The sequence below is a fragment of the Lycium barbarum genome, chromosome 11 (genome assembly GCF_019175385.1).
Source record: "Lycium barbarum isolate Lr01 chromosome 11, ASM1917538v2, whole genome shotgun sequence".
NCBI classification, from domain to species: Eukaryota; Viridiplantae; Streptophyta; class Magnoliopsida; order Solanales; family Solanaceae; genus Lycium; species Lycium barbarum.
This window is the reverse complement of record NC_083347.1, coordinates 119,978,865-119,999,758: the sequence shown is the minus strand read 5'-3', so window position 1 is coordinate 119,999,758 and position 20,894 is coordinate 119,978,865. Positions and strand designations below refer to the sequence as shown.

The following is a 20,894-nucleotide window of genomic DNA, read 5'->3' as shown; positions in this document are numbered from 1 at the left end:
ATGCCTTAGCCAAATATGCTACTTTTCGTTATGATGCAATTTCATGTACTTTTATTTTATCAGATCGAAAAATATTTTGTACTATAATACTTTCTTTGTTATTACATACAAATTTGGAGAACGCATAAAACTAATGCCCTCCAACATCAACCGAACAACTAAGTGCCTATGAGCCCGTTTGGATTGGCTTATAAGTTGCGTATAAGTTACTTATAAGCTGTTTTCAGCTTTTTTGAGTGTTTGGCTGGCCATCTTAAAGTCATTTTGTGCTTAAAATAAGCTCAAAAAAATAATTGGGCTCATTTGACTTAGCTTATCTAAAGTAGCTTATAAGCTGAAAACAGCTTATAAGCCAAAAAAAAATAAGTTAGACTACCCCAACTTATTTTTTTTAGCTTATAAGTTGCAAACAGCTTATAGGCATAAGCCCATCCAAACAGACTCTATATCTCGTAACTACAAGTTAATACAAAATTTGTTATCCATCAACCTAACAACTTTTGTAACTTTCTTGTAACTACAAGCTAATACAAAATTTACGGTTCTGGAGCCTAAAGGGTATAAAATACACGGTATTTACCAAAACGGAATGACAAAAAATTTATATACCAAAAGGGGTATATCGTGGGCTGATCCACGATATACCCCAATTTTTTTTTTCATCTGACAACCAAGTCAACGAAGAATTAAAAAAAAAAAATTTAATTGTATAACGTGGATCAGTCCACGTTATACAATTAAAATCTTTATCTCGTTTAACAAATACTTGGTAAGACGTTGCCTAAATTTAAATCATATTCGGTTATGTTTTTAATAAAAAAAATTTATTGATTTTTTTTATTTTTTAAAGCATGATTAACTCAAATAAATATTTTAACACATGCAATAATTAAATGTGTTATATATGCGAACAGAAATAAAAAATAAAATATAAGTTAAATAAACGTCACACATTAACTGAGTAGTAAATGTTAAATTACATACTAACTCTTAAACGGTACAAGACATGTTATATATTCTTGGAAGATTACATAAGGAAACAACGATCGTACAACTTAAGAAAAAACATAAAAACCAACAAGCAACAACAACTACTGATTTCTGTCGGGGCAGCGATTCTTTTATGACCTGTTTGCTTGCACGTACTACACTTCATTCCTCCTTCTAGTTGTAGCCCGCGCTCCAGAAGCCGAAGTAAGTTTTGTTTGAAAAAACTTAGTGTTTGACTATAAGGTTATTTTAATCAACTTTATATGTCGAGAAAATTAGTCAGCTTTATTTTCAAAAATTGAAACCACAGAAGTGAAATTGACATTCACAGCTACATTACCCCGGGATTTTTACGTTGAAATCTATTGCGTATCATCATCTTATAAGTACATAAATCTGAAAATTTCATGCCAATTTGGGGGAAAATTGAAATTGAATGGGATAAAAGGTGTTTTTTCAGAAATAGGCTCGGCCAAATCCGCGTAGATCTCGAAAAAATATGCAAGTTCAAAAAAAAAACACGCGTAAAAAGGACGTCCGAGCGCAAAGTTATGACCATCTAAAGTTTGACCACTTTACAACTAGTTTTCAAACAAAACTTACTTCGGGCACCTTTTCAACCCCTAAAATGACTATCCGAACGTCTACGTATCCTTGATGTATTGAGCCTACATTATTGTACGCAGAAAAAAATATCAGGTTCTATATAAAATATTGACATTTCGGAGTCTTGACACACGACTAATCGTTGGTCAAAGTATGGAAAACTCACTAAGGTTTTTCAAACAAAACTTACTTCGGGCACCTTTTCAACCCCTAAAATGACTATCCGAACGTCTACGTATCCTTGATGTATTGGGCCTACATTATTGTACGCAGAAAATTATATCAGGTTCTAGATAAACTATTGACGTTTCGGAGTCTTGACAAACGACTAATCGTTAGTCAAATTAAGTATGGAAAAAACACTTCGGGCATTTTGGTTCCGGACTCCTATTTTGTAAAACACTGGATTTTTTTTTAATTGTATAACGTGGACTGATCCACGTTATACAATATAAATTGTATAACGTGGATCAGTCCACGTTATACAATTTTTTTTTTTTTTTCGTTGACTTGGTTGTCAGATGAATTTTTTTTTGGGGTATATCGTGGATCAGCCCACGATATACCCCTTTTGGTATATAAATTTTTGGTCATTCCGTTTTGGTAAATACCGTGTATTTTTATACCCTTTAAGCTCCGGACTCCAAAATTTACTATCTATCAGCCTAACAACTTTTGTAACTATCTCGTAACTACAAGTCAACATAAAATTGATTATCCATTAAAGCGAAAAAAGAGTAGAACAAAAACACTAGGAAAAAAAATCATAAAAACAACAAAACCACAATTTAAGAACCTGGTATTAGGAATAAAACCCTGATGTTGGTTTTAGCTTTGAACTACTTTTTTTTTGTTTTTTGTTTTTGGCAAACAAAATTTAATTATCTTACCTGTACCTAATATATATCAAATAGTTTTTATGATGTTAATCATAATTATTAATTAAAATTATTTTTAGAAACAATATGTATCTTAGATATCTAATTTAATATCATTTATAAAGGCACACATATATATCAAATATTAACTTTAATGTTTTTGATTATTATTCCCTCCGTCTCAATTTATGTGACACTTTTCACTTTTCGAGAGTCAATTTGACTAAACTTTGAAGCTAAATTGGATTAAATTAACTTAATATTAAAATTTATATATTTGAAAATTACATGAAAAGTTCTAGTATAAGTTGCAACTTTTCTCATATCATTTTGATGAACAAATACATTTTAAAATATTGGTCAAAGTTCATGCAGTTTGAATTTCGAAAAGCGAAAAGTGCACATAAATTGGGACAGAGAGAGTAATTTTTATTTCTATAATTATGTTAGGACAAACGAACATATTTTCAATTATCAGGTGGCTTTCCAAACAGACCCTAATTCCATTTGCAGGACAAACCCAGTTTTTTAAGGGAAATAAATAACAAAATCACGATATAATAAAACCCTGTGGGTTGGTTTTAGCTTTGAAACTACTTTTTTCCTTCTTTTTTTTTGGCAAACAAAATTTAACTGAAAGGTAAGAAAAATAACTACTATCTTACTACATATTGAGAAAATCTTATTTCATGATCTTAGCAATCCCTAAATCCATTGAAGAACAAAAACATCCCTAAAAACATGTAGAAACAAAAAAAATCACACAAATATCTATTACTTATTTTAGACATAAATTTTAAAAGTATTTCTTTATTAAATTCCATGTCAAGTTAAATTACATCACATAAATCAGAACGGAGAGAGTATTATAAAGAGTAGAACAAAAACATGAGGAAAAAAAAATCATAAAAACAAACAAATCACAATTTATTTAGTAGGGACTTAGTAGCTCAGTTGTTGACTACCTGGACTTTTATCTTGTTGGTGAGAGTTCGAATACCACACTCCACGCTGTAATGCCTCCCTTATTTCCCTTCCCCTTCCCCTACGTATTTTTTTTTTTTTTATTCTTATTTTTTTAAAAATCACAATTTTAAGAACCTGGTATTACGAATGAAAACCCTGATGTTTGGTTTTAGCTTTAAATCTTCTTTCCCATTTTCATTTGTGGTAATTTTTTTTTTATTTTTATTATTACTATCTTACGTATTGAGAAAATCTATTTCGTGATCACAACAATCCCAAAATCCATTCCAAAACAAAACAATATATATAAGAGAAAGAAGTAACAACAACGTACACACAATTTTGCAAGTGATAACAAACAAATCAGTTGGATCACACATTTCAAAAATCTTATTTTCTCTATCTCAATTTATATGATACACTTTATCTTTAGTTTGTCCTACAAATAATGATACATTTCTACATTTAAAAATAATTTAACTGAAAACTTCCCTTTTTACCCTTATCACCACACAAATATCTATAACTTATTTTAGACACAAATTTTAAAAGTGTTTCCTTCTTAAAATTCGTATCAAATCAAATTACATCACATAAATTGAAACAGAGAGAGTATTATAAAGAGTAGAACAGAAACACGAGAAAAAAAAAAATCATAAAAACAAACAACAACACAATTTTAAGAACCTAGTATTACCTAATAAAAACCCTGGTGTTTGGTTTTAGCTTTGAAACTACCTTTTTTCCATTTTTGTTTTTTGGCAAACAAAATTTAATAATCTTACCTGTTACCTAATGTGTACTATGATCACAACAACCCCTAATAAATCCCATTCCTGGGACAAAACAAACCAATATATATAACAGAAAGAAGTAACAATTTTACTCAACCAATTTTGCAAGTTTATCACAAACCAATTACTCAATCGGTGCGTTCATTGTATAGCTGTCATCCACCACCAATGCCGTTATCTGCGGTTGATCCATCAATCGAAGAGGAGGATGATGATGACGTGGAATACGAAGAAATTGAGGTTGAAGAAGAAGAAGAAGATGATGACGTGGAATACGAAGAAATCGAGGTTGAAGTCGAAGAAGAAATTGAGGTTGAAGAAGAAGGTTCGTTTTTTTTTTTTTTTTTTTTTTTTCAACTCATGTGTGCTAAATTGCTTATATTTAAGTTATTAATCATTGTTAGTTGAAATAATAACACTTGGATATATACTTTTTTTTTTTCTATTTTTAATTGTCTGTGTATGCTCTTTAGAAGAATCAGTATCAATTAGGTTAATTTTTTGTGTTATTAACTCTAGTATGCTAAATTGCTGATATTTAAATTGTTAATCAGTTTTTTTTTTGGTTGAAATAACACTTGGATATCTATTTTATTGCTATTTTTAATTGTCTGTGTATGCTCTTTGTTTTGCTTGTTATTCCAATGAATGTAGATGATCAATTAGGTTTTTTGTTTTTTTTTTTGTTTTTGTGTGTTATGAACTTCAGTATGCTGAATTGCTATATTTATATTGTTAATCATTGTTAATTTGAAATAATAACACTTGGATATATACTTTATTGCTATTGTTAATTGTGTGTATGGTCTTTCAGTGAATGTAGATGATAAAAAAAGGTTAGGTTTTTTTTGTGTTATTAATTCTAGTTTGCTGAATTGCTTATATTTATGTTGTTTATCAATTTTTAAAATTGAAATAACGCTTGGATATATACTTTTTTGTTATTTTAAATTGTTTATATGCTCTTTGATTGACTGTTATTTCATTTAGAAGAGGTAGAAGAGGAGGAGGAGGTAGAAGAGGAAGAAGGTGAAGGATCGATTCCGATGAATGTAGATGATCAACAAGGTTAGTTCTTTGTGTTATCAACTCTAGTATGCTATGCTGAATTGCTGATTTATTTTGATATTCGTGGTGTCCGGGCCAGCTTGCGCGCTTCTCGAGTAATTTCACCAGTTAATTCTGTCCTCCAAGGTTGGGACAGATGGAAAGAAATCACTAGCGCTTTTGTCTAATTGCGGATATTTAAGTTGCTAATCATTATTATTTGAAATAGAGTTTATGGTAAAAAACACACTATCACTTTTTCGCGAGTTTCACATTCCAACTATCATCATCAACTGTTCCATTTTCCCACATGAACTATCACCATCTATGTATTAAAACACACTTAATCTATCAGCTCTTCCATTCTCCTACGTGATAGGTTTAGGGTTTTCAGGTAGTCGTTGGAAGTGTGTTTTATTACGTAAATGGTGATAGTTCAAGTAGGAAAAGGGAACAACTGATAGTTGGGGTGTGAAACTTGCGAAAAAGCGATAACTGAGGTGTGTTTTTGACCATAAGCTCTTTGAAATAACACTTCGGTATCTACTTTATTGCTATTTCTATTTGTCTTTATGTCTCTTTGCTTTGCTTGCCTCGTATTTCATTAGAAGAAGAGGTAGAAGAAGAGGTAGAAGAAGAGCAAGAAGAGGAGGAAGAGGAAGAAGTACAAGGCGAAGAGGAAGAAGGTGATGGATCAATTCCATTGAATGTAGATGATCAAATAGGTTAGTTTTTTTTTTTTTTTATCGACTCCAGTATGCTGATATTTAAATTGTTAATGGGGAATGCGCATTTGCTTAAAAGAGTTTCCAATAACTGTTTTGCGCTTTTGAGCCCCGCATAGAGCCTTTAATTATACCTCGCCGAAAATCTGATTGTTGCGAATGGCTTATTAAACCCACTTCCTCTTTGGTCAAGATCAAACCTATGGGACTTAAGAAATGATATAAAAAAGAGGGGGCAAATTTTCATATTAAATAAATATGAAGTAGAAGACATCAGATTCCAAATGACAAATTCAAACTTGAAAAGGATTTTCCTTATTCTTGAAGAAAGTTATTATTTGTGTAGATGATCAAAAAGTTCCTTACTTGTGTTATCAACTCCAGTATTCTGATTACATGAATTCCTTTTTTGAAGTAAACCTTAGGTTTAATTGTCTGTATATCTCTTTGCTGTGCTACTTCCTTGTAGAAGAGGAAATGTTATCAACTCTAGTATTCTGATTATGTGAATTCCTTTTTTGAAATAAAACTTAGGTTTAATTGTCTGTATATCTCTTTGCTTTGCTACTTTCTCGTAGAAGAGGAGGAGGAAGAAGAAGTGGAAGAGGAAGAGGAGGAGGAAGAAGAAGTGGAAGAGGAGGAGGAGGAAGAGGAAGAGGAAGAAGAAGAAGTACAAGGTGAAGAAAAAGATCAAGGATCAATTCCAATGAATGTAGATGATCCAAAAGGTTAGCTTTTGTGTTATCAAGTCCAGCATGCTGATATTTAACTTGTTAATCATTATCATGTGAATTTCCTTTTTTGAAATAATACTTGGGTTTGCTATTTTTAATTGTCTGTATGTCTCTTTGCTTTGCTTGCCTGCTATTTCATTAGAAGAGGTAGAACAAGAGGTAGAAGAGGAAGAGGAGGAGGAAGAAGAAGAAATACAAGGTGAAGAAGAAAAAGGTCAAGGATCAAGTCCACTCAATGTACATGATCAACAAGGTTTGTTCTTTGTGTCCATTATGCTGATATTTAAGTTGTTAATCATTATTATGTGAACTTTTTTTTTTTTTTGATATGATATTTGAGTATCTACTTTCTTGTTATTTTTAATTGTCTGTATGTAACTATGTATCTAAATATCTTTGCTTTGCTACTTTCTTGTAGAAGAGGAGAAAGAGGGAGAGGAAGAAGAAGTCCAAGATGAAGAAGAAAAAGGTCAAGGATCAAGTCCGTTCGATGTAGATCATCAAAAAGGTCAAGGATTAAGTCCGCTCAATGTAGATCATCAAAAAGGTGAGTTCTTTGTGTTATCAACTCCAGTGTGCTGATATTTAAGTTGTTAATCATTATTATGTGATTTTGTTTTTTGTTTAAATTTTCTGTATGTCTTGTTGCTTTGTTTGCCTGTTATTTCGTTGAGTATCTAACTTTCATTGTGTGTCTGGTTGTTTTACATGCCGAATCATTGTAATTTTTGTGAGAAGAAATGGAACATTCATTGCCTTAGGGAGAAAAGTGCTTCTGCTACTATAAGTCTTATTGGGATTGATATTTAAGCTCTCATTCAAGCTTATTATTTTTTATGCCCTTTCCTTTTTGGTTTGTTCTTTTTTTGGGGTGTGTGTGTGTGTGTGTGTGTGTGTGTGTGCAGGGGGACTTAGAGAGCCAATGACAGTTCGTGAAAAAAAAAATTGCAATAAGAGTATGCATTATTTTCCCTTTTTTATGAAACATATCAATTTACATTTAAAACTTGCCTTTCTTGCGATTAGCCTCTGATGTACTCATTTTATTCAAGCCATTATTCCTGTCACATACTTCGCCACCTCCCTGTCACATATTTCTCCGCCTCCTTGTTTCTTTTCTGCCATATTCGTGATAGCTTATCCAATTACAACATTAACTACCGATTCCCTATTTATCAAATCTCATCGGCATGGTGTAAGATCCCAAGTTTTTATGGATTCGTTCTTTTCTACCAGGGGCTAAACTAACTACACCTAGATCCAGGCGTTATTTGTTCTACTATCTAAACCCTGAAGGGAGAATACCGCCCAATATCATGGGTAGCATAAGTTGTTTCAAGTGAAGCGAGATTTTTCCACCTCGAGCACCATATGCTTGGAGTTGTAAAAGATATATGAAGATTATGTGCTACAAAAATAGGTATAATCATAGGAGAAGAAACCATCACTAGTAATTGTTTAGGTGTCGTGAACTGCTTGTCGATCTTTCCAAAAGAATAGCACTGCACCATAAGGATGAGAATTGTTACTACACTAGTTTTCTTTTCTTTCTTTTGGCTGATGAAATTATCTTCAAGTTGATCTTACCCTCCTCAATGAGTTATTCAACAATTTTCCTAATAGCTAAGCATCTGTCAATGCTATTCCAAACGCCACAATCGAATTTGTAATCCTTTTAGGCTCATAACCTCCAATCTACGAGTATGATACCTACTTATTGGTCTTGAAAACCTAAATTTGGAGATTTCGTGAGATCGTCGCAGTGCAATCAAATAGAAAGATTTGAATTTTTTTAATTAGAGGCACTTGAAGCATAAGAAGAATGTATCTACCAGTTTCTCCAAAAAAAAAAAAAAAAAAAAAAAAAAAAAAAAAAAAAAAAAAAAAGAGAACGTATCTACCAATTTTGTGGAGGAACATGTAACTATAGATTTTTTTTCTGATTAAAATCCGTTGTATTTAACTAAAGCAGTACATTGCTGCCTTTACAAAAAATAGTTATTTTCTTTTGGAAGGACAAAAAACAACAATTATGCCTCCATTCCGAACTTGTTAGAGTTGTCTATGTGAAATTTATGTACCATTCTGTTTTGTTTGGCAGGACTACGTTTTAACATTGCATAATTTGTCTTTTTAAGGCAAATTAGGGTTTACTTAAACTAGAGATTCTCTAAATCACATACACACATTGTTGCACTCATCCTTACATAGAAATCTGTTACAAGCTTTGCAAAATTACAAAAGAAGCATCCATTTTGGATGTGATGGGAGCTGATGAAGAATATCATGATATGAAAGTTCTTCCTTTAATGCCACCAGCGTGTTTCTGAACCCCCTTTCCATATCCTGGAGAAGGCATGCACACAAGTCATCTGTGCTAACAAGTTCCTCCGTATTTTAATAGGTAAGACATGGGGCAATAAACCCATTTTCACAAATTCCCGTCTTTCTCAATTGAAAGCTAAACATGCCAAACCATCAACCTTTCTTTTACAAAGTGAAGATATGAGCGGATTCCCTTTTTCAAGACCCCTAACCTAGTCCTTTGCTTGGTTCTTCGGCGCAAAGATTTGAGATACCTTTTCCTGCCCTATAAATTCTCGCCCATTAGGTGACAAGAATTGAGAACAAAAGTGAAGATAGAGCGAAGATAATATAATTAAGGGAAAAAGGCTAAAAATATCCCCCGTTACGAATTTGGGTCAAAAATACCCCTTCCGTCATTAAAGTTATCAAATATACCCCTGTCTTAATGGAAATCCCCAAATCCCCCAAAGTAACACGATTTCATTTTTGAAACCCGGTCCATCATTTAAACCCCACCCAACTAAATAAAAAACCTACATTTAAACCCGACATTTATCAGTGCTTTTCACATTTGACAAGGTTCAGCTAACCAATATACTGAAGTTAGGAACTTAGAAACAATTAAGGTGCTTAATGATTAAATCAGGTCATTAGCATGTACCCATCTCTTTAACTAGGTCTAGGAGGAATAGCAAACCGAAAGAAAGGGAGGTGTGGGGAGGGGAATGGGGGTGTAACACCATTCAGAGAAGACAAATCAAAGGGCATGTTGAAACTTCACTGCAATTATAATTTCCCAAAAACAAACCATATTTACATTCAGATTAAATGGCAACTCCTAACCTACCCATGAAAGCACACTATTTTATGCTAACACTAACAAAAATACGTGCTAACATCCCCACAGGCTTAACATTACATCACCAGAAAAGTTTACCACATCGGCCAAGACAAACTATTCAACTCCATTCCTTGACCTTATTATTTTAAGCTCAAAAAACATGTATTTTACAAAGCTCCATATCAATAATCAATTCTGGTTGAGTACCAACAGGTTTTGACGAGAGTATATTGGATATGAAGCTCCAGAAAGGAAGGTAAAGAGTATATTGACGAGAGATAAGTTCAAAAAAGGTAGGTTTTTCATTTAGTTGGGTCAGGTTTAAATGATGGAGAGGGTTTAGAAAATGGAATCGGGTTATTTTGGGGGATTTGGGGATTTCCGTTAAGACATGGGGTATATTCGAAAACTTTAATGACGGGAGGGGTATTTTTGACTCTTTTCCCTATAATTAAATTAGTACATTGCTCTTTTTTTTTTGATTAGCCACGGGTGTCCGAGTCTCTTTGAGCCCCGACTAATCCCGTGGGTGCACAGGCCCTCGGCAAGGAGTTTCCCGCAAGTGCACCACGGTTAATTCAGGGTTTCCCCAGTCCGATGGCCCTCAGAAATTGTTTGCACCTAGCGGGTTTCGAACTTGAGACCTTGAAAGGGAGCACCCCAAGGCTCAAGTCAATTGCCACCAGGCCAACCCCTGAGGGTTTAGTACATTGCTCTTCTCTCCAAATAAATAGCCCTTTTGATGTATACATGAATGGTTTTCCATATAATCTGACTTCCTATTTCTCCCTATTCGTTTCTAGCTCCAGGAGTTCTGGGATATGGTCTTGAGCATTATTCAGTTGACACCATAAGTATAAAAGTGAAGAAAAGAGAATTTTAAATAGACACAACTCCTCTTCAACTAACCCTTATGATACATACATGTATGGAATTCCATATCTTTGACTTTATATTTCATTCTCACATTCCCTTTTAAGCTGCAAATATTTTATAATATGGTCTTGGTCATCACTTGCTTGACTCCAAACATACTCGAGAATTTGTTCAAAACTTCAAATGTAGTTTCTCATTCTACGATTCCTTTTCACATAAAGTAGCTCTCAGATTTCCAACATCGATCTTGGATGGGAAATTTGGTATGGGACAATCCTCACCTCAGGAGCTATCTTTTGGGGTTGAGTTAGACCCAAGTTCTATTTCTTATCATGGTATTTGTAAGATATGACACTTGGGTCTAACTCAACCTCGAAAGCTAGCTTATGAGAGGAGAATTGTCCAAGTCCATATAAGCAGAACACTAGTCCATTCCCCAACCAATGTGAGACTCTAACCCCACTCCAACACCCCCCTTCACGCTCCGGCCCAGCCCGAGCGTGGATCGGGAGACCAACATGGATGATCCTGACTCTGATACCATGTAAGGATATGAAATTTGGTCCTAATTCAACCCTAAGAGATAGCTCATGCGGGGAGGATTACCCAAGTCCATATAAGCAGATTACCAGTCCATTCCCCAACCAATGTGAGAGTCTAACCCACTCTAACACGATGTACCAATAATCTATTTTGTTGTTAGTATTTCATTCACCAGCAACCTTGTTCTCCGTACTTGCCCCAGTTTTATTACCCTTCTGTAAGGTACGTCTTCTTGGCTATACCTCTTCACCAAAAAAATGTCTTCTTGGCTATACCTTCATAGTCAATCTTTTATTCCGAAGTCTGAAGTTTCTTAATCTATTTACCACATTTTTTCTCGGTTTACAGAACGCTCTTTCATTTGATTAGGTGGAAGTACCTCTAGTCTTCTCTAATGAATTAAGGAGCATCTGATGTTTTTCTTTGAATCATTCTTTCTGCTTTACAATGGGATGGATCATATGCACATAACTTCGTCGTATTTCACTTAAAAGTCCTCTATTCCACCGTTTGGCGTTTACCATGGAGCTTCAACACTGCTCCTAGGTACGACGGAGCTTATTGCGGTAGGTACATCAAAGGTTTTTCGTGCTTGAGAACCGAGATTGCGTTCTCCCAACTTCTGAATTTGGAGCAGTGGAGGCTAATGTGTTTTTAGTTTCAAACTTTTACTCTCAAATTCCTACAACCAGTGTGAGTGAGACATAACTCTATTATAGCTTCATTCAGCTTTGATGATTGAGATGACATCATTCAATGAAGGCGAATACTCTTTCCTCCCACATCTGAATCTTCCGTAAATCAATCTTGTAAAGCAAAAGTAAGTATTACACCTTCTGATAACATCATTCAATGAAGGCGAATTCTCTTTTCTCCAAAATCTGAATTTTCCGTATATCAGTCTTGTAAAGCAAAAGTAAGTATTACAGCTTCTGTACTATGCGGACGAGACCTTTGTGTTTTGTGATGTGGAGGTATTTCAATCTACATATCTGGAAGAAGTGCTTCTATGACTCCAGCAGTCTCAAGATTCAGCTTAAAGAAGTCTAAGGTCATCCCGATGGTGGAGACGAATAAATTCAATTAGCACAAGCATTTAATTGCAGAAATATGAGACGCCTCGAATGACTTATTCAGGGTTACCGCTATGAGCATTACAGGAGAAATGTCTTGTCTGCAGTCTGGTGACTGTAGAAGGTGAGAAGATGCTAGCAGGGTGGCAGAAGAGTTACGTATGAAAATGAGGCAAGAAGACATTGATCTAGAGCATATTTCATGTGCACTAGTGGTATCAAAAGGTTGAAGAGGCCACAAAGGAACTTTTTTAAGATACGAAAGATGGAACAAAAAGTTGCATATGATGAACTGGAAGGTGGTATCACATCTCTAAAAGGTAAGGTGTGCTCGAGTGATAGATCTGGAGGAAAGTGGATTTTAGAGATACAGCTATTGGATATAAGATTTGTGGAGGACAGTGATAACACACGACAAACAAGAATGGGGCGGGGGACTAGAAACATTTCATTGCCTTATGGATGTGGACTATGGGGACATATCATGAAGAAAGATGTAGCTTAGCGGCAACATCACTTTTAAAGTTGGCAGTGAAATAGTTCAAATTTTGGAAGGATAGGTGGTGTGATGATGATATTTTGAGAATTTCCTTTCTGACTATCGACAACATTTTGGCCAAAAGGATATGACGACTCATCAGGTTTACAGGACAGGACATAAGATGACATATTCACAGGGATTTGAAGTTCAGAAAAATCCAGATGATAGGGAGAGAGATAATTCCAAAACTTGATGAATTTTTTTGAATAAACAAAACATCAAACAGTTGGAACAAGGCACTCAGGAAATGGGATGGAATTGGGGATAATACATAAATTTTAAATGAGGGAACATAACACCATTAGTACTACATATTTATATTTTTGAAATTGATATTTATAAATCATGAAAAACATATTGCGTCTTAGCAATGTTATCAGATGGTATACTTTTCATAAAAATTTGGGGGTTACCAAATAATCTAATATAGGAAACAATCTGCACATTTTGTATGAATTCAGGAAGGCTGGTGGGTAATTCGCGGATTCAAGTCTGAGGAGAAAACGGGATCTTCATCAAAAAATAAAAAAGGTACATGATAGTGTCTGACGTTGTCATTGGTGTCTAGACCATACAAAATAAGGTGTTTTTTCATATAAAAGGTCGATTCCATTGTTTCTAACATGGTATGAATATCACTCACGTGCAGAGTCTAGTTGAAATTCCTTTCAACTTTTACTTGTGTATTGAGCACAGTAAAAAGGAGTCTAGAATCTTCTTAAAGTGCCTTCTTTTGTGTTGTGTGATGTCCTCGTTTTGGGGTGCACTAACTTTCCTGTGACCTTAGTCTTATCTTTTTAGATTACACAACCTTTTTTCTGTTTAGACTGACTTCCTAGGTAGATAATCATAGAGGTTCTGCCACAAAGAGCTTGCTTGTGTTTTATGGTGGAGACATTTACAGTGGCAATAGTCTTTATTGTTATATTTCTTGCTTGTAGATGGTATCCAAGTTCTGGAGCCTTTGGGGCTTGAACAGCACTTAAGATCAGGCTTTTCTACTCAACAAGAGCCTGTAGCAAATTTACCACCACATACCCCTTTGATTGAAGGTGCTAGTGACAGTTGCAGAATTTCTAATTTTGATGAAACAAAAGAGAGGATGGATGGTGAGAACTCTTATTATATCATATGGGAACACTGGTTAGTTTTGAAGGAAAGATACTTGTATATGGTATTCTGTAGACTCACACAGATCCATTTGGAGTTCTTGCAGGAAAAAGAACCCACATAGAATCTGATGTCCAAGCTTCTGGATTTGAGGATGGTGAAACAAATACAGAGAGAATCCAGCCTTTTGGTGAAGAACTGGATGCTGAAATGTTGAGTGATGTTTCTGGCAAGGTGGCTATTGGTGTTCAGCTTACTGAAGGAGGTGGTCAAGGGGACGATTTAAAGCAAACATCACCAAGGTTTTAGTTATACTGCTGTTGCCTTGTTCGATTTTTTTCGTTGTAGTTGGAAGTTGGGTTATTATGCTGATTTTGAATGTCTCTTACTGGAAGTTTTTTTGCATATAGATTAAGTAGAGCCAAGTTTAACGGTATCTAGTCTTTCCAGGTTGGATGTTCGCAAGACAAGGGAAAGAAGTTCGTCCCCTGCTGCTGATTCTAGGGGTGGAAGCAAAAGACTAGCTATGAGATGTGAATTTTTTGCCAGGGGTTGGTGCATCAAAGGGAAGTCTTGTAGATTTCTTCACATAAAGGATCATGTGACTAGCCATGATAAGGAGGGTGGTGGTCAAGATGAGACAATGATAAAAAGCAAACTTGCAGATGACAAAGGTAATCCCGAACCATAGTCCTTATATAGTAATTTGTTAACGTGCTTTACTTTGATACTGCAAAGCCTTGCTTAACTAATTGGGACGAGGTGCCTTATTCTCTGTAGGTTTGGAAGAGAATGGCAAGAGATCATCTTCTGATTCAGTACAATCAGCAGTTCAATCTGGAGAGCATCTACAATTGAGAGGTGATGAGGCATTGCATATGCGTAAGGATGGACCTTCGTCCACCCCAGAAGTCGGAAGAGAGAGCCTTGGATGTAAACCGTACTTGGCTGGTTGTAGCACCTCTTCTTCACCATTACTCAAAGATGGCTCTTTACATAAGAATAGCCTCCATGATAGAAAGCTTAGCTCGGCCCTGTTATCTGACAGTTACCAAAATACTGTAGTCTCCCCATACGCCTCGGGTTTGGAAAATATGAATTATAAGAGGTACCGGTCTGTGTTCGAAAATCATGGTTCGCGAGTTTATAATGACTCTGTAGATAGGTTTTCTCATCATTGTTCTTCTTCGCGGAACATAGATGCCCTGGATGATCAGAAGCTTTTGGATAGTACCCAAGAATATTCTTCTTCTAAATCCACCTCTTTGCAGCATAGGTCTTCAGCGTTTCCTAGTTCCAAAACTGAACTTTCTCGGATTGATTTATCACGGGACACACGATGCTCATCTGATTATAGAACTATGGCGTCTTTTGACGATTGGGAGCCATCTGTTCCTTTTCGACCATCATTCTTGCTTAGTCAAATAATCGGATGTCCTGAAACTCTATATGATCCTATTCGTGATAGTATGGATCAAAGTAACGTAGGAGATGGGCCCTCAAAGTCCTCTTTCTCTGGAAAAGGAGGGCCTGTAACCAAACATATGCAGGCGAATGCTGATCCAGTTTCAACAGGAACCTTGGGTCCAGAACAGAGCTCCAATAAAGTTCCAATTTCTGGTCATATATACAATAAGGATATATTGCCTGACAAACAGTCCGAGAAAGAGATGTCTACTAATGAAACAGATACAGCAGATACAGCAGTTGCTCATCAGGAAAACATGAAAACCTCTTCAAAAGAAGAGAAGTATTCAAGATCCGCTAAAGCAGATAAACTACATTTGCCCCGGAAAAAGACACAATCAGAATCTGAGAGGCTCAGACATGGAAATGAAATTGATAGTGACTGGAAGACAGACAGATCTGTGAACAAAGAGTCGAGAGTTTTGAAGCATTTTCATGCTGATCTTGTGGAGTTTATTAAAGAACTATTAAAACCAGCTTGGAGTGAAGGTCTCATGAGTAAGGATTCTTACAAGTTGATAGTTAAGAAGACAGTTGATAAAGTTATCAACTCTTTGCATCCCAATCAGATTCCTGGTACGGCTGAATCAATCAGAGAGTATCTTGACATATGTCAGCCAAAACTTGCTAAGCTCATTGAGGTGAGTCATGCTTCGAAAAGATACTTATGCTGTAAAGAGTACTGTCCATGTGAAGTCTATTCGTCTCTAATTTGACAAGTAATTTGTCTTTGCAGGCGTACGTGGAAAAACATGGAAAATCCAGATAATATTAAATGAGCTTTGCTCAGCATAAGGGGTAGGTGGATATATATGGAAAAACTTGAAATTATTAAGTTAGTTATGCTAAGAATATTGCCAACAATAGCAAATTGGTGAAACACATTTTTGTGAGCCTAATTTGCTACTTGTAGGGTTAGACAGAAGACTTGAAAACCATTAATTTTGTGTACGGATTTCGTCTTTCTATATAGGAACTTTTCTGCTACCTTTATGGGTTGAAATTTTTGCGTTGTGTTTACTGAGTTATAGCTGCAGCAGAATTTGCAAGTATGCCAACTATCATATTGTGACTGCTCATTGGGCTTATAGCAATGGCAGTTCCTAAATAGGTCTTGGTGGTTCTGGTTGTTAGAGCATTGAGTGTCAGTTTAGAATGTTAAAGTTAAGGGTTTTAGCTAGATGTTGTCCCGCGTTGGACAAATATTATATTTGTATGTGTTTGGCACCTATAAATAGGTGTTATTTATTGATCAAATTATCAAGTCATCAATATATCTTCACCTTTTCTCTTATTCTCTGATCACATAGGTTTCAATAACTTCTTTTTTCATTCTTCTGTCACACAACGGTATTGTGGTCTATTCCATTGGCTTATGGCTTTTACTTAGAGATGGTTTCAGCCTAAGAAAATCCACTAAGAAAAAAAAAATTGCCTACAGAGCTGATCAATTTTCAAATAGTAGTTTTCTACTGGGGACTTGGGCCAATGAAAAGGTTATTTGAATTTGGTTGTACATATAAATAGGTGTCCTTGTGCCGAGGGTCTACCGGAAACAACCTCCCTACCTTGGGTAAGGTTTGCGTACACTCTACCCTCCCCAGACCCCACGATGTGGGATTTCACTGGGTATGTTGTTGTTGGTTGTACATATAAATAGGTATTATTTTTTGAGAAAGAATACCTTGTTTAGTATCCTTGTAGAGTTCTCTATGCTTTCTGTCAAGAACCCAATAAGCTAAAACTGTACAGACAATTATAAATTTGCACCATGATTTTGTTAGTCTTAAAGATCCTTTCTGATTTTCCAACTGGTTACCTGTGTATAATTTACAATTATACTATCCTCTTTACTAATATGTTGCAGTCTGCATTGCGCTGCAAAGAACGTCTGAGTAATGTTTGTGTGTATAACTCTGAACACTAATTGTAGTATGTGAGGTATCCGGGAATAGAAACTGTGGCATATTTCAGATTATGATCTTTGGTATCTTTTTGTGTGGATGGGTTTGGGGGTCCTTAGTGCATGTTACTCTATTATTAGCAACATAGTTTTCTTGTTGTATGAGCACCTGAATTTTGTTGGTATCGATATTTGAGCGTGTCAATTAGAACTAAAGCTTGGAATATTAGATGATGTAATCCATTTCATGGGTTAGTGAATACTATATGCTTGCTCTCAGCGGGTTAACTTGAAAAATGCGATTTTCTGAAGACTCCGAGCACTTTCCAGTTGTGATGGGGTTGCATCAAGGATCAGCTCTTAGTCCGTTTTTATTTGCCTTGGTGATGGATGGATTGACGCGGCAAATTCAAGGTGAGGTGCCATGGTGTATGCTTTTCGCGGATGACATAGTCCTGATCGACGAGACTCGTAGCGGAGTTAACGCTAAGCTGGAGGGTTGGAGACAGACTCTGGAGTCTAAAGGGTTTAAGCTGAGTAGGACCAAGACAGAGTACTTAGAGTGTAAGTTTAGTGAAGCACCTCAGGAGGCTGGCTTGGAAGTGAGGCTTGGTACCCAGGCCATCCAAAAGAAAAGTAGTTTCAAGTATCTTGGGTCTATTATGCAAGACAACGGGGAGATTGACGATGATGTCACACATCGTATTGGGGCAGGGTGGATGAAATGGAGGCTTGCTTCCAGAGTGCTATGTGACAAGAAGGTGTCACCACAACTTAAGGGCAAGTTCTACAAAGTGGTGGTTAGACCAACTATGTTGTATGGGGCGGAGTGTTGGCCAGTTAAGATCTCTCACGTTCAAAAGATGAAAGTTTCCGAGATGAGAATGTTGAGATGGATGTGTGGCCACACCAGGAGTGACAGGATTAGGAATGAGGATATTCGGGACAAGGTGGTAGTGGCCTCGGTGGAAGACAAGATGCGAGAAGCGAGATTGAGATGGTTTGGGCATGTGAAGAGGAGAGACACAGATGCCCCAGTGCGGAGGTGTGAGAGGTTGGCCATGGATGGTTTCAGACGATGTAGGGGTAGGCCGAAGAAGTATTGGGGAGAGGTAATTAAACACGACATGGCGCAGTTACAGCTTACCGAGGACATGACGTTAGATAAGAGGGTTTGGAGGATCCAGATTAGGGTAGAAGGTTAGTAGATAGTCTCGTTATCCTATCTTATTAGTAGTCGCATTATCGCAGTATAATTTTTGTGCTCTGATTTATGCTATTATCTGTTATTTCCTGTGCTTTGATTATCCTATGTTATCTGTGTCGCTTGCGTTATTTCATTTCCATATCGCTTTGAATCTCTTAGCCTTATCTGATCTCTTTTTATGTTTTTTTTTTATTGAGCCGAGGGTCTTTCGGAAACAACCGTCTTACCTTGATAGGAGTAAGGTCTGCGTACACTCTACCCTCCCCAGACCCCACGTTGTGGGATTTCACTGGGTTGTTGTTGTTGTTGATAGAGGAGATTTTAGGAACGGATACATGGAACTGGACCAGAATGACTCAAATCCAGGAAATGCAATGGTAGAGTAAAACATCCATGAAACAAGACTACAATGGCTCCTTTGTGAAATAAAATGAATTCTCTCTTTCAGCTGATTGTGGCATGCCCTATGCTATGACATCAGTTTATTCCATTTGGAATCACAACTTCAATACCTCCTCCGTTTCAATTTGTTTGTCTTAGTTTGACTGTGCACGGAGTTTAAGAAAGTAAAAAAGATTTTTGAATCCTGTGATTATTAGCTAAAGATATGTATAATGTATCAAACTGCCCTTTAATCTTGTGGTCATAAACATGCATGTGGAATGTTGATATTAAAGTGTTGCTAAATTAGGAGAGAGACTTTTTTTTGTTTTTTGGTTGTTTTTTGATACGGATTAAAAAGGAAAGTAAGATAGAACAAATTGAAACAGAGCGGGGAGTAAATTCATTCTTAAGTTGTTAATGTCATTTGTGAGTTGTTGCCTATTCATTTGAAGTTTTTGATTCGTAAGCTGAAATTTAATAGTGTCAGACGTACCAAATAGTACGTTGTGCAAACTCCCTTGAATACCATTACAGGATACAGTATGCTGGACTCATCTAGGAGAAATTTTGGTTAAGTTTGTTGAGACTTATTTACTTCATTATTCTATTACTATCATATAGTTCCGACTTTCCTTTTATTTCATTCTAGCAGTAGTATAAAGACATTCTTGTCTCGAGGGCGTGTACCCTTTTTCAATAATACACACTTTATTTTTTTACTTATCTTTCTCTGCTTGAGTACTGTTTATGGAATTAATACAGCAGGTTGGTCTCCGGATTGAAATGTGAGAGTAAATACTGCTACATGCCTAGCATCCTTGTTGTGCCATGGTTATCAAAAAAAGAAAAGAAAAAAGATCCTTCCTGTGCCATGAATTTAGTCCATGACTACCTTTAGTACACGTCCACTGTAGGTTCACTCTCTTGGACCAGCCCTATGGTCCTCTCTGATTATGTTGCTTAGACTCTTCAAAAATGCTTCCGCGCTTGTGTCCGAATTTCTAAAAATGCAGTACTTTTGGAGGATCTAACACGCACACGGTGTTACTTTGAAGAGTCCGAGTAACATAGCTCTCTAATGCAGAAGGTCGTGCCCTTAAGAAATGTTAGTTTCAGAGTTGCTACTTATGCCGGGATTAATTGCATCCTCTTTAGTTCATTGATTCTGTTATTTTTGCAGCAACTAGAATGAAGCAACAGTTTTGTTCGTTCTAAGAGGCATAGCTTATTAGGAATTTGTCTAGTCTTTTTTGAGCTTTTGAAAGTTGTTCTAGTGTGTTAGGTTCCAACTATAAGTTGCTATTTATATTTTGAGAGGACGAACTTCTTGATTTGTCTTTGGAGATCTAATCTTTTTGTTAGATGTCCGTCCTTCCTTGCTATTATACATCCTTTTTGCCGTCATTCGCTACACAGTATTAAAGCAAGTTCCATAATCGCAGACTCGGGCCTTTTGATACACGTTAGTTATCACTGTGTTATGTTGCTCGGATTCTCCAAATGCCTCGACATCCACATCGGATCCTCCAAAACGGCTAACTTTTGGAGGGCTGACGCACAACCATGGCAGGTTTTGGTGAATTCAACACACAACTGACGATAGTTTTGGAGGATCTGAGTGACAACCAGCACCATTTTTGGCAAATTCGACGACATTTTTGAAGGATCTGAGCAAGATACTCGTAGAGCATGGTCATCGTGTTGATATCTTTTGGTCCTTTACCTTTGCCATTCTCTGGCTAAGGTATGTGGATAGTAATCTGATCCAATATTTTAAGTCTCTGGATGTAGAGTATCCCTGCATGTATAATCTGTAGTAACATTGGTGTGGACTTTGTACATAAATATCTATATTTTTAATTTTTAATTTTTAATTTTGTATGATAGTTCAGAGTGAGTTTA

General features: G+C 36.0%; 1 protein-coding gene across 10 annotated transcripts; it reads left to right on the top strand.

Moving 5' to 3' along the window:
• Positions 1-4,138: 4,138 nt before the first annotated feature.
• On the top strand, positions 4,139-20,571 carry LOC132619165 (protein FRIGIDA-ESSENTIAL 1-like). 10 transcript variants are annotated; one of them, XM_060334116.1, is made up of 12 exons: positions 4,141-4,559; positions 5,225-5,302; positions 5,890-6,006; positions 6,585-6,734; positions 6,883-6,993; positions 7,159-7,287; positions 13,863-14,030; positions 14,138-14,333; positions 14,482-14,705; positions 14,812-16,139; positions 16,235-16,296; positions 20,435-20,571. In XM_060334116.1, the coding sequence occupies exons 1-11, from the start codon at positions 4,403-4,405 to the stop codon at positions 16,265-16,267; spliced, it is 2,691 nt and encodes an 896-aa protein (XP_060190099.1). In that variant the 5' UTR covers positions 4,141-4,402; the 3' UTR covers positions 16,268-16,296; positions 20,435-20,571. The 10 variants fall into 10 exon arrangements, with proteins under 10 accessions (XP_060190107.1, XP_060190106.1, XP_060190099.1 ...); XM_060334123.1 differs by lacking the exon at positions 20,435-20,571 and having other exon boundaries at positions 4,140-4,559; positions 5,228-5,302; positions 5,902-6,006; positions 16,235-16,485; XM_060334121.1 differs by lacking the exon at positions 20,435-20,571 and having other exon boundaries at positions 5,228-5,302; positions 5,893-6,006; positions 16,235-16,485.
• Positions 20,572-20,894: the final 323 nt, after the last annotated feature.

What these genes read in the sequence shown, in the direction of transcription:
- LOC132619165 (XM_060334116.1), top strand. Translation starts at nt 4,403, where the DNA reads ATGCCGTTATCTGCGGTTGATCCATCAATCGAAGAGGAGGATGATGAT. An exon ending in CAATGTACATGATCAACAAG is followed by an intron (nt 6,994 to 7,158) that starts GTTTGTTCTTTG and finishes ACTTTCTTGTAG; the next exon opens with AAGAGGAGAAAGAGGGAGAG. An exon ending in CAATGTAGATCATCAAAAAG is followed by an intron (nt 7,288 to 13,862) that starts GTGAGTTCTTTG and finishes TCTTGCTTGTAG; the next exon opens with ATGGTATCCAAGTTCTGGAG.